This window comes from Sciurus vulgaris (assembly GCF_902686455.1).
Source record: "Sciurus vulgaris genome assembly, chromosome: 8".
Taxonomy (NCBI): Eukaryota; Metazoa; Chordata; class Mammalia; order Rodentia; family Sciuridae; genus Sciurus; species Sciurus vulgaris.
The window spans coordinates 41,916,205-41,934,255 of NC_136468.1; the positions used below are offsets into that span (position 1 = coordinate 41,916,205).

The 18,051-nt window shown below is 30.6% G+C and overlaps 1 protein-coding gene across 4 annotated transcripts in view; it reads right to left on the minus strand.

Moving 5' to 3' along the window:
* The window catches only part of PHF14 (PHD finger protein 14), a 198,157-nt gene that overhangs the window by 46,400 nt on the left and 133,706 nt on the right, over positions 1 to 18,051 (minus strand). For 3 of the 4 annotated variants that reach the window (XM_079152054.1, XM_079152051.1, XM_079152052.1), the window contains one exon: positions 5,622 to 5,739. In XM_079152054.1, coding sequence (XP_079008180.1) covers positions 5,622 to 5,739 — 118 coding nt within the window. Of the gene's footprint in view, positions 1 to 5,621; positions 5,740 to 9,265; positions 14,475 to 18,051 lie in introns of those variants that run through there. The other variant, XM_079152053.1, reaches the window with a different exon arrangement.

Sequence of the window (18,051 nt, forward strand, 5' to 3'; positions counted from 1 at the left end):
ATGCATTGTGTATATTTTTTAAAGTTCTAAAAAGTTATATTTTAGTTTCAAAACTGTTAACTAAAAATTTTATAAAGCAGGTATAATAATGGTTCATACTCCTGACTACTTATAAAAATCACCTATAGAGCTAGTAAAAGTATATATCCTCTCTGAACTTTTCAAAAGTCAAAAAGTCATCAGAACATAAAGAAAATAGGTGTCCATGTGGGCTAGGGATAGGGTGTAACAAGACACTGTTTCCCTTGAGGGGAGTTACATAGTAAGGACAATGGGAGTCAATTTCTTTTTCTTCTTTTCTTTTTTTTTTTTTCTGGTCAGAAAAGGAATTAAAAAGAAGAAAAAGAAGAAAAATGAAATGGTTTTCAATATCTGTAAAACAAGTATATATCTAAATACGTGTATGTATGAATGTATGTATATACATCTTAGTCTTTAGGTCTGTCTATCAAGAAAAATTAGGAAAAGCATCATCCCAGTAACAATGGGCACATCAGATTTTGTTTCTAAATACCATTCTCCATTAAAAGCAAACAGGGTTCCTTGGAGAAATAGCTGATTCCAAGATTCCAAGAATAGGGATAGGGAGAAAGTACAAGTCAAGCCAGAAATACCTTCAATAACAAAGTTCTCAAAGATTGGTGGAATCATATACAAAAGACCCAGAAGCTATTTTAAAGTGGCATTCTTTCATCAGTCAAATCTAGGACAATTTGAACATCAAAATGAACAATGAGGGCAGGGGTGTGGCTCAGTGGTAGAGTGCTTGCCTAGCATGTGTGAGGCACTGGGTTTGATTCTCAGCACCACATAAAAATCAATAAAATAAAGGTCCATTGACAACTAAAAAAATTTTAAAAAAATGAACAATGATAATAACTGATATAACCCACTCAGAAAACACAAATTAAAATTTAATGAAGAATAGGATATTTACAGTTTCAAGATTCTTTCCCACAAACTACTTATTAATTAGAAAAGGTAAGTGAATACAGAACACTGGCAAACAACTTAGTCAAGTAATTAAAGTTAATATCATCATCATTTATAATCAATATCACATGTACAATGCAAACAGCATTTTATCTGTTCTAATCTAATCAAAGATACATAAAATTAATCCAACCACAGGAAAACATCAGAAAAATGCACAGTGAAAGGCATTCTACAAAGTAACTGCTCTATAATTTTCTAAAGTAATTGAAATTAAGGAAAAATTAAGGAACAGTCCAGATTAGGTACTAGAGAAGCATGAAAACTAAATCCAATGTATGATTCTACACTGACTCCTTTTAGATAACTGTTCTTAAGTACTAAAACATAAAACTTACCCAAACATGGAAATTAAAAGTGGGATTTTATACAGAATTAAGTTAATGTCACTTTGTTAAACACTTCATTTGAGGCCTCTAGTGAAAAGACTGGATCAAAGGTGAATGAGTTTGATAGACCTATTTAGATTACTTCTAAAACTGTAATAGAAGGAGAAACAGTGAGACAATCAAGGCAGTAAGGTATGGGGGACAAGTAGTTAAGACTAGACTGGAGAAAGAAAGAAATCTTTTACAGGATTCAGTGACTTGGTATGTGAGATAATGATAGGTGAGGCATAAGAATGATTCTAGGTATATGGCTTGGGTGAGTGGATGAAGGTAGAGATGAAAAAAAAACAGGCAACAGATGATGTGGAGGAAGAAAAAGAAAATATACTGATTTTCCAGACATATAGCACTCATTAACAACAGGATTTTTATAAAGTTGTAAAGAGCAGGGGAGAAAATGCCCTAATGCATGGTGAATAGATAGCCACTGCTACCTTGCTACCTATCAGTTCCACTGAATACTAGTTCCATTGATTATAAGTACAGTGCACTGCCTAGATGGCTGCTGCCTTACATGATTTAAAGCAGACCTATGGGAGAAGACAGGTTTGTGTATGAGTGCAAATTTGTTTCTACATATCTGCTGTACACATTAATGGATCTCCATGTGTGCACATGTCTGTGTCCCTTATCTAGCCAATTCTCATTAAACTTAAAATTACCTAGGTTTAAGAAGAGTTGAAGAAGCAAAGAGAGTCATAACATGTCACACTGTAAGGGTTTGCTAGAATAAAAAATCATTCTACTTTAAGGTAAACTGTTATTAAAACAGTATTATACTTGACAGAGAAAAAATTCTGTTCTCATAAAGCCCACAGAAAAGAAGCCTATTACTTGAAAGATAAAGTCATATATAAATAAGAGGAATACTGCTGAGTGTACCTGGAAACATTTTAGGGTTTCCCTGGGTACACAGAAATTAGATAAAATGTTATCAGTTAAATAATGTTTAAAGAGTGATGTATTTTCAGGCAAACAATTCAACAATATACTCTTGTTTTGTATTTACAAAATAATTTCTATATAGGAATCAAAATTTTATAATAAAAGACTTGTTGGATTTAACCTCCCACAGAGAAAGGAAGTTGGAGATGTGTAGAATATAAAATGATTTTACACTCATTTTCCCTATCTAAGTTTGTTGGCAACCGATTCACTTCCATTCTAATAGCAATTAGTATTTTTCTCTTAGCTTTTCATATTAACATATATTATCATGGCAAATATACCCATATTACCTAACGAGTATTTCATCAAAGCAACTGAACAAAATAAAAAAATAAGAAAAGTATATTAACTTTCATTCTATGTTTCTTTCAGGTCCTGAGATGATAATAATTTTCTTCACTTGGATATTAATAATATAAATTTTCTAAATTTAAAAGTTTCTGAAGCAATCCATTGAATTGTAAACCATAATATTATCTATGAACACTATCGTCTTAGGACCTAACTCCAGCAAAAATCTTTCAAGAGAAAATACAAATAAAAAAGTACTACCTGCTGGTCTTTAAAAGCAGGCAAACAAAATTAATGTAAGAAATATTCAAGGGAATAAACTGTCTCCTTAACTTTCAGGTTAAGTATTACATTAAACTGATAATTTTATTGAAGAAAAGTAGAAATATATTATAATCATTTTGGTGTGATAAAAATACAAATCCATTTGATTGTTAAAATCCTTATAGTAAACTTCTTTGATACTCTACAAATTAGATAAAATATTTAAATAAAATTTTGAAAATATTAAGTTATTTACAGAGAGTGGACTGCAGGTCAAACAGGGTACAGCAAATAAAATGCACATTTTCTAACAAAGTCCTTTCCAAATACATTGCCAAAGACTAATTCTCTAGTAGGAAAATAAACACAAATCCTTATTTAATGGGTATCTGTCCCCTGGCATGTAGAGAATATAGGTACTCTCCAAAAATAAGAAGTATGCCCCCTTACCTTTCTAATACTCATAACTTAATAAAGCTACCCTGTGAACTTTAAAAAATGCTATATACTTAAGAGTCAGATAGAGCTTTCTGAAAACATGCAAATGTGCATATTTATAAAAGAGATAATTCTTTTTCAAAAATTGTTTTGTTTGTTAGGGGAAAGAGGGAACCTCAAACAAAATATGCACTGAGAAAAACTATATTATACTATAGAGTCCTAAAAGACAACTACTTAATATCTATTTGTATTTCACTATTTTTCTCATTTAAATACAACTTCTGGAATGCATCTCTAATTATGCCATAAAAAACTTTCTGATATTAAATATGCTCCTTCTTGGGGGGTTTGATGGTCCACACCTATAATGTCAGTTTGAGACAAGAAGATCACAAGTTCAAGGCCAATCTGGGAAACTTAGTGAGATCCTGTCTCAAAATAAGATTTTTAAAAAGAGCTGAGAATGTAGCTCAGAGGTAGAGTACCCCTGAGTTCAATCCCCAGCAACAACAAAAAAATTATTTCTTTAATCTGGTATTAATAACTCCTGCTATTGCATACTTTACAATCTTGAGTAACATGATTTATTATTAAATAAAATATATAGAACATTATCTTTTAGTAATCATTATACAAACATGTAGAATTTCAGGTTATTAAAAAAAAACAAAACTTTTGCTTTCCTATACCCAAATGATTTTTTGTGGTTTTTTAAAAAAGACAAGTTGAAGCAAATTAATTTAACAACTGAGAAAATGAATAGTTAGAGTCCACAATCTGACAGGAATTCTATACTTATTTTAATTTATTCTGGGCTAGAAACATTCATTATTCATTAAGTGGCACTGAAGAAAATTTTGATGTTCATACTAACAACAGACATTCAATTTCCATTGTTTTTTCCTAAAAACAATTTGATTAGTTCACAACTGATCAGAGTGTCTTCATTCAAATGAGTCAAAGCATTAAGAGTATAGCTATTGGTTGACAAACTTTAAATAAACACAATAATCTTAAATTATAGGTTACGATAATTGAAAATGTTGATATCCTAAAGAAATAATTTCAAGAGTTTATTTCAGGGGATTAACTATTAAACATTACTGGAATTTTATCCTTTCTACTCAGCTACAATAAATATCAGAAGTAAGATTTAGGATATAAAAACACATTTTTTTTTTAATGAACAGACCTTATATATTTTAAAATGAATCATCAGTAAAATAAATTCAATTTTACTGGCTGGTCTGATGGCTAACAATTTTTTATGACTCAGGATGGAATTTTCCTGCCATTCCTTCCATTAGGCAAATTAGCAGAGTTACTTTTGGGGGGTACTGGAACACTATTTAATATGTTGAAGTGATACAGAGAATACAAATACAGCTAACTATGTCACAGAGAGAATTTACATCATTAGTAGAGTTGTTAATTTCCTTAATTTAAGGGCAATAAAATCAATGCAATAATATATTCTTACTGTAAATTATATTAAAATGTTAGTCCCTCATATTTCAGTTCTTTTTAACGTTAGGAAGCTTATGGTATGATTTAGAAAAGCTGTCAAAATGAAGGGAAACAATTCTTTCTCTTATAGGTTTTGTTCCCCCTTGAAGGATTATAAAAAATACTATTCCTGCAAGATAGCACCCAGGAGAAACAGAAAGACATTTGTGGCTCAGGAAAAGGGAGGGAAATTAGCCAAACATTAAACCTCTCCCAGTAGATCCTTTCCCAGTAATATGGGCCCCAAGGGAAAAAGCAAACTTTCATCCCTTCATGGGTTCGTCCCCAGCATCTCTACCAAAAGCAACCCTTACCCCTTCCTAACCACAATGGGTCTTGAAGGGAAGAGGTGAATACTGAAATGCTCAGCCCTGGACTTTTACCCTTTCCTGTCGCCAATGAGCCCTAGAAGGAGAGAAGTAGTGAAGCTCTAGGTGACAATGGGTCCCAGAGGAAAAAGATAAGCAGTGAACACCGAGTTCTGAGCTCTTCCCAGTGACTATGAGTTTTGGACATTTTATAGCCTCTTTTCTGACTTTCCCAAACAACACGTCCTGCCTCAGTGTCCAATAATTAATTCACCCTCATTGTAACCTAGAAACCCAGACTCTTGTAACCTGTGGACCATCTCTATACCCAGAAATGAGCCATCCCATGCCTGAATGATTGACTCTGCTGCAGAATAAAGAAAAGTTTGCTGGATCATTTGAGGTCTGCTTCCATTTTTGTTATTAGTATTTTCATTATGGTGCCTAAACCATGTTGATTATTTTTGCTTAAACCCCTTACCTTAGAAGATGAAGAATCGCATTCCTGACATATCCATCCATAGCCTGTTTGTTTAGGAGACTTTTTCAAAGGAGGATCCAAACAGCCAAAGTGGTAACAGAGTCTGCATTCATCACACCTGCAGGATAAACAGATTTATGGGATATCTAAATAATCTGAAAAACGACTGTTTCAAAGATAGAAAAATAAACTATTATACATTTCAATGTTAGCAGTGTGAATGCTATCCTTTGCTCCTAAAATTATTAAATTAATGTTTATCACAAAGGCAAACTAAACCTGAAATAAATGTTTTAGGGAAAAAAATGCAACATTAATAAAACTGACAAAACAAATATCATTCAGAACATTACAATAGCAGAAATGTTAAGAGCATATGAATAAATATATATAAATTATAGGTGCTCCAAACTAAAAATCACAACAATTTCAGTTTTGAACTTAATTCATCATTTGTCCACTGGATAGTTTTAAAAACATTTACTAATAAAAGATACCTATAATTCAAGGTTATGAATTCAATAATACATTTTCATTATTTTAAAACTTTTGGAACTCTCAGAATTACACTAGGCTACAATCAATGCTGCACAATTTATACCTCATTTCTGTTTCTCTAAGTTAAAGTGGGGTGTAAATGAACTTTATAAAATTTATAGCAACACAATCTACAACAAATAAAAACAATCTTTACATGTCAAATAATAGAATTCTTAATTATATAAAGAGGTAAGAAATCACTTTAAGAATTTAATATTATTCTCTCAAAATTACCTGTCACTTTTTCAGTGCATGTGGTTTTTCAAAGTATTATCTAATACATTTTAAAACTTATTAAGAAATGTTTTGATAGTGTCTTGTCACCTATGATGTACAAAATCTAAAAAAACTATCATACCTATTCTTCGTTTCAGACAATCTCATCCTGCTGACAATGAAGAAAAATCTGCATTATTTCAGTGCTTTGTAAGAATTTTGCATCAATTGGAATAACAAGACAAAATTTAACAACAAATCACAAAGATGTATAAATCTTATAGAATGAGTTATAGTCATCATTTTCTTTGTGCTTTTTTTTAAATTAAAAATACTTTTGTCAATCAATCTGTCAAATTCTCTTTATTTCTTATCTCTTACTGATTTAAGAATTGAAAAGCCAGGGGATCTACAACTAGGAGCCAGGGGAAAATTTTATAAAACATTTATTACTAAATGTATTACAAAATTACAACTCAGAATTCTTTATTAGGAAAACAGGGAAAAGAGCTATTCTTAAGCAAAAACCACATGAAGAAAAACAACTGACTTTAAGGAATCATCACAATAAAGAAAAAGTATGAATCCCTGGTTTTAGTAAATATCTCATATCATGCAAAACAAACACACACACACACACACACACACACAAATTCCCAAAGACCCATTTTGGGAATCAAGAGTTTCAGAATAGGCAAGCAAGCTAGCCAAAGTTTTTTTGGGTATAAAGAAGTTTAAAACACACATGTCATATGTTTGTACACTTTTTTCTCTACATTTTCCTTATGAACAAAGTAAACATACATGCTTTTCTGAAACCTTTTAGACTCAAAAAATGAACTTGAAAAACAACGTTTACTGTAATTCTAGCTATAAGAATAGATAAAATCAAATAGCACTAAGTACTTTATTTACTATGCCAATAAAACCATCCAACAATTGATTTAAAAGTAGTCAAAATTTTCAAATATCTGTTGTTCTGGTATTAAGAAAAAATAATATACAGTTAACTTCAAACGTAAGAGATTAAATGGCAAACCCACACAATTTCATGTTATTTCTTAATGTAATTTATTCATTTTCCAATTGCTAAAATTTTAACAACATTAAACCTAAGGGTCATAGAAACCTTCAGAGTATAAGTGCTTCTGAGTTTATGAGAAGGTTGAGATTTCTACTCAGCTGAGGGCACAGTGATTCAAACATGAAACTAATAATTCACTAATCTTTGATGGGAAATTTAAAAAGAATCACAATTATTTGCATCATCAAGAGACTATATTAAACATGGTTTATCTCTGTCATCTTAGGGGCACCAGTGTGAATAACAAATGCTCATTTCTGTCAGCTTCTAATACTTGGAGTGAATGCCATTAGTCTGCTATCTTGTTTTAATTCTTATGTTCAACAGGGTCCTTACTTGCTTGAAAATGACCAGGTCCTGTATCAGTGTATTTGTCTAAGCATAATTTTTCCGATACAAACGTGTAGATATGGGAACCAGAATACTAAAACTATTAAGACTATGGAAATGACAGTAACAAGATATGAAAATGAAAACCTCTACTGAATTAAGCACACACATTCAATTTTAGTTATTAACTGTAGTCCTTTTTCCTTAAATTCATGTTGGTGGGCAATGTTCCATATAGTTCAGACTGACTGATAAGAATCCTAGTTCTTGTAAAATGGAGAGTTACAGAAGTAATACTGTCCTACTTCACATCAAATTAAAATCTAATTACTGTATATTTGCTTTAAAACTATCAATTTACAAGTCATTTCTAGTGCATAACTCAAGGCAAAAACACAGTGAATGTAACAGAGAATTATGATTCATTGTCTCCTTCATGTACAAAGGTGATTTCTGTTGGCATTGCTAGGAATTTCCACTTAAAAAATTAAGAACATTTATATGGCTCCAATCTGCCGCTGGCTTCAATTACTTGTAAAATCAACTCAAGAACGAATAAAAAGGGAAAAAAAGTTCTATATGCTAGTTCTGTCAGAGGGTAAACTGAAGTATATGCTATCTAGAAATGACCTAATCCTTACCGACTGATTCTTTATTAGAATACCTTTCAGAATGACTTAGTTGATAAGTGGAACCCTAATGTATTTTCATACATCTGGAGAATTAGGGGTGATAGGGAAATGCTCTAAAATTCTAGCTTACTCACCAGCAAATAAAAACTGAAACTCCAAGACTGAACAGTAAAAAAGAGTAGTTAATATTCTTAGTAACACCCAAAATCCAAAAAAAGGGGGGAAGGGGGAGGAAATAACCCAATCTTAAGTCAATTGCTTTGTTGATAAATAGCTATAAAATATAAGCTCTTTGTAGAGATTTCTAAAATTATTTCAAGGCAGGAAAAATTTAACTGTTTCTATACCCTAGAATATTAAATTGAAAAAAAAAATCCATAGCTTTAAGGGCTGGTAACAATATTCTGAATTACAGAAGTGAACTCTAGCAGAATTTGTTAGTTAATATACCAAGATGAATATAAGAGATATCATTAAGAGTCCTAGAAACTAAAGAACAATGCAGATGATCAAAATAGTGCAGGGTTTACTTCACACACACATACACCACTCTAAAAAATCTTGTTAGCCAACAAATTCTGGCTATGTTGCAAATTAGGTCAGTTTAAAAACATTAACAGAATTCTTATATATGAATCTGTAATCATCTGCTACCTAAAAGCTGTAACAGAGATAAAGTAGTTAATGATCAATTTTACTTATGGTCTCTATCTCTATTTCTAAAATATATTTGAAAACATAAATTGTAACATATACTATAGCATGTATTTATCAAAATAAAGTGAACAAAATGTTTTTAAAAAGTTTGCAAAAGGATTAATTGACCCACAAAAACATAGTGATAGAGCACAAAAGACTTTATTAAATAACACAAATGTCTAGATGATAAAAAAGATGATAAAAATATAATAAGAGCACATTATGAAATAGGAAGGCAATGTCTTGAAATACTAAAAGAGAATATAAAACTAACCTACAAAAAAAACCCCTGAGTTTTCTAAATAAGATGGAAATGGACACTTGAACCATTTTTAAAGTTTCTAGTGCATCTTGTGTACATTAACGCTATGGGGCATTCTAAATTAAAAATGTAAGTGTAATAAAATGAATTCCATTTATAAGACAAAATAAAACTGAATTTTTAATTTGATTTTTACTAAAGACAATTTCCTAATATTAGATTCATACAGCAGCTTCATATGATCTTTTACACAATGATTCAACAAAATGCAGTGACCAAATAAACATAGTTCTATGTATTTAAAATACTTACTTAGCATATGATTACGATAGCACCCTAGACAAAGAAGAGGAAGAAAGCAATTTATCTTCATATGTGCTATATATGATCCACACAAGTAATTAATTGGGTTCATTGACTACGGACAATATGCAAATAAAAAGAAAGAACTGATTTACTTCTTTCCTTGCCTAGGAGACAGGCTAACAGTCTTCAAAAGGTTTTAACTCCCTTTATTTCCATTTGGTATGTTCATTAGGGGAATAAACTAAGTAATTACTTTTCAAAAACTAAAACAAGTACACCTTCTATGCAAATAATTTATAGCCACATAATAAGCTAAATTTCAAGAAGAAGCAAAATTCATAGTATGGACTTAAAGAGATGCACATTTCTTATAAGCAAGCTTCTCTTGATAATCAGCTATTTTTTCACATCAATGGAACATTTTGTTTAGTCTATATAAGGCTAAAGAAAACAACTGATGCTGAAAATAGACACTATTACACCTGTTCCCTTAAAAAAAAAAAATATCAAGAGAATTGATGGGCTGGATTTTTCTGATTTTTTTCATCATTTCTATGTAAAAATTCATAAAGAAAAAATTTTAAACATTAGTCTTGGATATTAGCATTACTTAAAACCTCTTTAGCACCTCAAACACACAAATCTATTAACCAGTAGTGATGGATTTCTTCATTGAACAGTGGCCAATTATTTCTACAACACATCTTAATAGATGGAGAAAAAAATGGATTGTGGCCCATTAAATCACTTTTAAAACAATATAGACTTGCACAAAATTTTCCTTTCTAGAATAACAATATCAGAATAACATGTAATATCAATAAATACAGTATTTTATTCCTTATGTTACTATTTTAGTGCAAATCACCTAATTTTATAATTATATAAAATAATTAGAAACGTCTTTTCAATATTTCACAAATATCAAACTAATGTGGAAAAATTGACCTACAGACTTCTATCACAGACAATAATGAATGAATGGGTAGTAAGAAATGTAAAGGAAATATTCTCTACGCATAAAAGTAAATTAATTGAAATAATTTTTGGAAAATTATCCAAATCAAAATCTTTATTTAATAGCTAAATAATGGTATCAATTCAGTCAGTTACATGTGCAGGTTACAAGATTAAAAATGAAATGAAAAAATAAAACATGAAATAATAATTGATATAAAAATACAAAATAAGGTCAAGTATTTCTTCACAGCATGAGGGAATGAGTATACATTTCCATACCTGAAACACGTCTGTTTTGTTCTTTAATAATCTGATCTCCATCTGCTCATGCCCTTGGAAAATTTTCAGCAGTACAACCTGCTGTGTTAAAGCTCCACATAACTTTGTATTTTCCTGTTTATAATTAACTAATTATGCTCTAATCAATAGTGTAGATCCTGATTTTACAATGTAAATCAGATAAATTAGATAATGGCTAGGGGTCAATCTCACTTTATTTACAAAGCCCAGCATGAGCACCCAATTTCATTAAATCTTATGTACCTGAACAGCAGTGAATCTTATTGGCAGGCCTAAGAGAAAACCTTAGAGTGAGCACTAAGAGAAAGAGACCTACATTTTTACAAGGAATTATTTGCACAAAATACCCATCTCAGATCACAATCCTTAATGTTATATAAATTTACAAAGTGCTGATCCAGAAAAAAATTCTGCCTCCATATAACATGTAATTCTAAGTTGTCTCTTAAGTTTCAATTGGCAAAAACAGTATCAGAAAATTTAAAAGTCTTTTGAAGAATATAAATATTCCACTCTACTACAAAGACCTTCAGAATTTCTTGAGTAGATTTTGGTGAAATACTCATGAAATAGTCTCATGTTGTGAATCAAGTAAAAAAACGCTGGTGAATTTTATCACAGAAGGAACTTTAAATATTTAAAGAATGGTTTTATTAAGTAATAGGATATAAAAACAGGGATCTGGAATAATGAAGGTAATGTTTATTGGTCAATAATCTTCTTAACATCATAAGTATAAAATCAGATAAGTATTCAATAAACACACAAATGACAATGATATATAAATGAAGAATAAATATAATTTCTTTGAACTTATAGTGGAAGGCTAAGGCTAAATTTTGTTTTTGTGCTTAAACATAACCCTAATTTCAAGCTGTCTTTTTTTTTTTTAACAAAATAATTAGTAATTGTGAAAAAATGTTCCTTGATTCCATGTGTATAAAACAGTGGTGTCTCCAGTGTAAAATAAACATTTATCTGAACTTATAAAGGAAATTGCATTTTATGTGTTGTAATTGAAACTACTACAAACCCTTTAATCTAGAAATAAATAGTTTTACAAAACTAAGGGAACTTTGAAGGACATTAAAGCCACAATTAATCAGTGTTGAGCACAACATGATTTTTAAAAAGTATGACTGGGTGTCAAAGTGATGTTCCTAACAAGCTAAAATCACCATCACCTGGGAAATTGTCACAAATGCAAATTTTCAGGCCTAATTCCAGACCTACTGAATCAGAAACTCCAGGGAGACAGAGAAAAGAGCAGGTGGAGACAGGAGGGCAAGAGGAGAAAAGAGGAGCCAAATGAGTTCTAACAAATCCTTCCTGATACTGACACATGATAATAAAATCTGAAAAGCACTACTATTTACTACTAAGTCATTTTTGTGTTTCAGAACATTTAGTTTCCTTCCCAATATTTTAGTGTTTCCTTCTTTCCCTATTCTGTGGCAAGTAAATGTCATTTAACTGATTTCTCATTTTCTCTTACACATATTTGTGAAAGATTAACCATTAACCCTCAGTACACACTAAATTTTTCTTTGAACTACAACTGAACCAATTACAGACAGGGGTGAATTTTGTACTACAGATATATGAGTATTTAGGAGATTATTATGAGAAAATGCTTCATTCCATTACCTTCAAAAGTTCTTCTAATCTTTCATACAACCTATCATCTTATAAATTATGCAGTTTATATTTGTAACATGACAAAGATTCTTAGGGTTAGCACCAAACACAGAAGAGAATATCTACTATTGAAAATTGCAAGATGAAGAATGACAATTTCAGAGTATTTTAATTAAAACTAAAGTGAAAAGAATTTTGATTAACAGCAACACCAAAACCACAACACCTAATGATTTCTCAAAAAACAAGCAAATAAATAAACAAAATAATCATTAGTATTTTCTCACCATATATTAAAAGACAGCGAGGGCAAAATATATTAGCACAGTTCATTCAGAACATGGTAATCTTTCATGTTTCTTAAAATGAGCTGGAAGTCAGCAATAGTAATAATTACCAACTTTTTCTTAAACTTAAGTAGTGATAGTCTTTTCTTATTCTTAAAAAAAAAAAAAGCCTATGGGTTTTCCAAAAGATTAATATTTTCCTTCATTGTTATGAGATTTTTTCAATAACAATCTGTATATATGTAATTTCATACATGTTTTGCTTCTATTAAACATTTTATCTAATCATATGATTCCTATTACTATAGATTACTAGCATATAGCAACTTTATACTTATACTTGCATTTGAATATCTATAACACTGCCTATTCTATTCCTAAAGTTTAAACTATTTTCATTTGCCACTATACCTGAAAAGAAGTCCATAATCACATTTATAAATCAAGAAATTCCAAGAGACATGTTCACAATTTACATGTATATGTGCATTTCAATTTCAGCAAAAAGTCTCTTCTAAATCAGTTCAAGATTGAGTGGTGGAATGTTCAACATATTTCTGTCGTTGGCTTAAAACGATCATTAAAAGTTGAAGATCAAATTTTAATTCTGTAAACCTTTGGAAAGATAGTTGTTGAAGATCTTTCAGCTGGCAGGTTGTACAGTCAACAAGCTTTGTATTTCCCTCCTTATTTCATAATGTCATATTAAGGATTGAAAAATATTAAGTTATACTGAACACAGAAAGTTCATATTAAATTAAACAATAAGGACTGAATAAATTTGGGTATTTCTAAAAATAACCTACAGACTAACAGACATTTTTTATTCATGAGCTTAAAATCTAAAATTGTAAAAATTCATGCTAATAATATTAGTACTTTCACACTAGGACTAATGAGTCAAAAATAGAACATCATATGCTTCACAAGTCTTTCACTTTTGCTGAATATTATAAATAGAAATAATGTTAAATATAAGAGTCTTCAGTTGTTCCCCAATGCAGCAGTATTTCACATTATGAATATATGAATTAAGTTGGACGAAGCAGATTAGCAGACTAATAGAAAGCATTGTCTTTCTTGCTTGTTAATATTGTTCAACAACAGGGAGAACATAATGCATTTAAGTCCCATGGGCTTCTGTAACTCTTCAGTGAGTCCAAACACTGTGTATCATCATTTGCCAAAGAAGCAAGAGGGAAAGACATTTACTTAATAGGACAATTCTGACAAGACATTTATCCAATAGTTTTCAACAATGCACATATCAAATATTTCTGATTAGTGCAAAAAAAAAAAAATGAAAAAGAAAGGTAGAGAGAGAGAGAGAGAAGATAGGAAGAAAAAATCCACACAGCAAATTAACTGCCTTGTCAGTCCAAGTAACAAACCAATCAATTACATACTATTCAAACCTGACAAGCAAAGGCAACTTTTTGCAGTGATAAGCTTATGGAAAGGACAAGATAGCTGTTCTCCTTTACTTTATGTACTCTATTGAGAGTTTTATCCACATTTTTAAAATCACACTTATAAAAGAGGTTTCCGGGATTGCCTCCGAGGATGAGCTGTGGCAGAGTTGGGTCTCATGAAGGGTATCTACACAGTAAAGTGATAAGAAAAGAACATTAACATTTAAAGATCATAGCAGCGCTGTACTACGTCTTAAGAAACATACTAATAATACCACAGTAGATTCAAATAACATATGATCTGATCCAAAGATATAGATAACCTAAACCTAAATGCCATGATCTTGCATAAATTCTCATTGGTTATGACTGAACTTTTTTATCTTTTGAAACACTGAGTTGCCTCCTCTTGTATTATTATTACTTTTGATTATCAAAATAAACCTGTTTTACTAAAATTAAAAAGTGTAAAAAGATGAAGTGCTTGTATTTATAAAGGGAAACATTTTGATCAATAAGTTTTTTTGACAAATAGCAGTTTGCTATTTTTTTCACCAAATATGGCAATTTTAACAATGCTTGAGAAAGCATGCAACTGTGCTGAAAACTAGCAACATCTAAATCAGTATGTTACTGGGCTGGTTATACTCAAGTATTCTTAGGGAAGAAATTTTCAAAATGATTTTTATCCCCTGTGCCTACACTGCCTTCCTTTCTAAGACTTTATTAGAAATACTGGGTTACCATCATTAACTACCTTTGTGTCTTTATATTCAAATGAGAAATTTTAAGAGCTTAGTGATAAGAATTAACATTTTTTTTGACTGTAGTAAATATAAGAATTTGTCATTTCCTTCGTATATTTAAATCTGTGTAGATGAGGGGAAATTGCCAAGTATTCAAATCATAGAAAAAGTTCCTTTTTTTTTTTTTAAATATTTAACTATTAGAGAGATGTGTTGAATGCTTCTAAGTTCTGCTGAGAAAAAGAAAGTGAAAAGTGGCACACAGAAAAATAAAGCACTATTGAGGAGAGCTACCACACTAAACAGAATAACCTCCAAAGAAAGTGAAAACAAAACTGTACAAGAAAAAAGAATATAATGTGGAAACACACTTTTCAGAGAAATGCTGTATTTATCAATTTATGAAAAATAACAGAACTGATTCTCTTGAATAGTAAGGTGATACATGCTAACTGTTCTCTTTGCTTCAATCTCTAAGCAATCTCTAAATGCTTTGAGCACTTTCTTAAGCTGGTATTTTGGCAAGTGCTTTTCTACAGGTTAAGCACCACTGGAAAAGCATAATGCAAGAGGAAGCAACCACATCGTTAATAAAAGAAGTGCAATTAACTCTTAATTACATGCACAAATAATGGAGAGGAGCAGAAAATTGCAAAAAAAAATTGTATTTTTAAAGTTGAATATAGAGGCATTAGAGATCGTGAAAATCTGCTTTAAACCTCTATTAAATCCAAGTTGAAGTTTGAGAAAACTAAAGAGTTATTTTAATGCTCTTCCATCTTAAATTTCAATTAATATTCCAAATCTCTCTTAATGTCAGGGTAAGCAGTGTGACTTGTCTTGGCTCATATCTTCTCAGGACAAAAGATGATGTAGTATTTTAAATAAAAAATGAAGCTGGCTTTGTATTTATTCCTAGTAAGCATTCTTAAAAAATAATGTAGAAAAAAGAAAATTAAGTACTTTCAAAGGGCTTCAGTCATGCATGTACCAATAACTATCAATGAATTCTTCACCTGTGTATCTGAAATTACAGGCCAAAAGGACATTATCTACTACTTTTGCCCTAAGAAAGTCAAATGGGCCAAAGTAGCGTTGTAATGAGTTAGCAGGCCTAATTATCGAATGAGCTCTATAGTCAAGACAACCTAGATTTCATTTGCAGTTCTATCTCTAGCTGTGAAAATTCTTGTTATTTTCCTTACCCATAAAACAGAAATAAAGTCAGTACTATCTTACAGAATATTTTTTAATATGCAACATTACAGGGTTGTTGGAAAGATTAAATGATACAAAATATGAAACACTCCAGTATAGTGACTGAAAATAAGAAGCTCTCAATAAATCTTGACAACTAATGTGAAGGCCAGTAGCTTTGTCAAACAATATGGTAGTACTTTTGTGGAAGGAAAGAAATTGCATTTTAATATATAACAACTTTTGTAAAGTGATTTTAACATGTAATTGGAACAATTTCTACTCCATATTGCTTAGTACTTCAGTTACCTTATATCTAAAATGGAGATATGCATAACTCATTGGACTGTTAAGAAGAATGAAATGAAATAATATATTTAGACAACAGAGTCCAGGACCTAGTGATAATCTAATATTAGAATTATAATGCCCAGGCCAAAAATAACATTTCTCTGTGGTTCAATTACAATTGTTAAAAAAAAAAAATAGATTTTTATACATTATTCCCTAGATACTAAAATCCATCATCAACTCCAAATTTGTATCCCATTTTATTTACAAACTTATTCATCTCTTATTCCATTAATATTATATTACATATTTCATAAGTCCAATATAAATCAAAACCTTATTAGAAGAATAACAGATAAAACAAGATGTTTAATTTTAAAAAAAAAAAAAAAAGGAAAACCGTATAGTTGGCTTCTAATACTAAAAGTTGGGTTATCCTTGCTTTGTGTGACTCCAAGGGTTGAAATTTTTAAGGAAAGAAGTCAGCTTACTTGGAAAAAGAAATCACCAATTTTTGAACAAAACTGCCTCCAGAAGGAAGGGACTTACACCTCTGCCTCCAGCAGAAGTTTGTCCCTTTGTGGCTTAGTAGGGATGCCAGGAAGACAATTCAAGCATCTAATGAATGGTGAGATAACACACTTGAGTATCCTTTTCAGAACTGTGTATTGTTTGTTTTGGAATCTCTGCATTATAAAATTTGAGAAAAAATGAGGTTAAATTCCTTAATTTTATGGAAGATGACGTCTTTAGAAGTCACTTAATTCAAGGTCATTCATCTAGTGAGTAACAGAACTGTGGTAAGAGTCTTGGTCTTATCAAGTGATTAATGTAATCACTAATGTATGCAAGAAATAATCTTTGCTTTGTATAAGCTAACAATATTAACACACTGCAATGGAAAATAGGAAAAACATTTTTCAAAAATAAATCTTAATGAAAATAAATGAGTGAAACAAGAAAGATTTCATTCCACATGTCTTGAAACTTACGTTTAACTACTCTAGAACTGAATAACCCAGAAATACCACACTTCACTATGTAATGTATATTAGCTTCAGGCTTCTGTTCTTCAAATATAAATTATGTGTCTAAACAGCATTTATTTAAAAAAATAAAGAAAATTTTTAAATTTAGATATTAATAGCATATGACAAAAATATCTGTGAATCACACAAAGTTACTTAAAGGTTTAGTGTTTTAAAGTAGAATTTAAAATAAAAAATCTTATATAGTAAAGAGTACATATATGAGGCAGGTTAGCCATTCCACATGTCACAAAATCATCAAATCAACTTAATGATAGAAGGAAAATATACAAAATAAGCATTTTATTTATTTTTATTGGTTCCTTTCAGTTATACACTTATATACTGAAGATATTTAGCTTAATAGGATTTGACATAATTATAAAAGCAGCAAATATAATTTGTTCTACTACTGTCCCCAAGTCTTCCCCTTTCCCTCCCTCCTCTTCTCCCTCATCCTGCTCCCTTCCCTCCACTCTACTGATCTTTCTGCTATTTACTT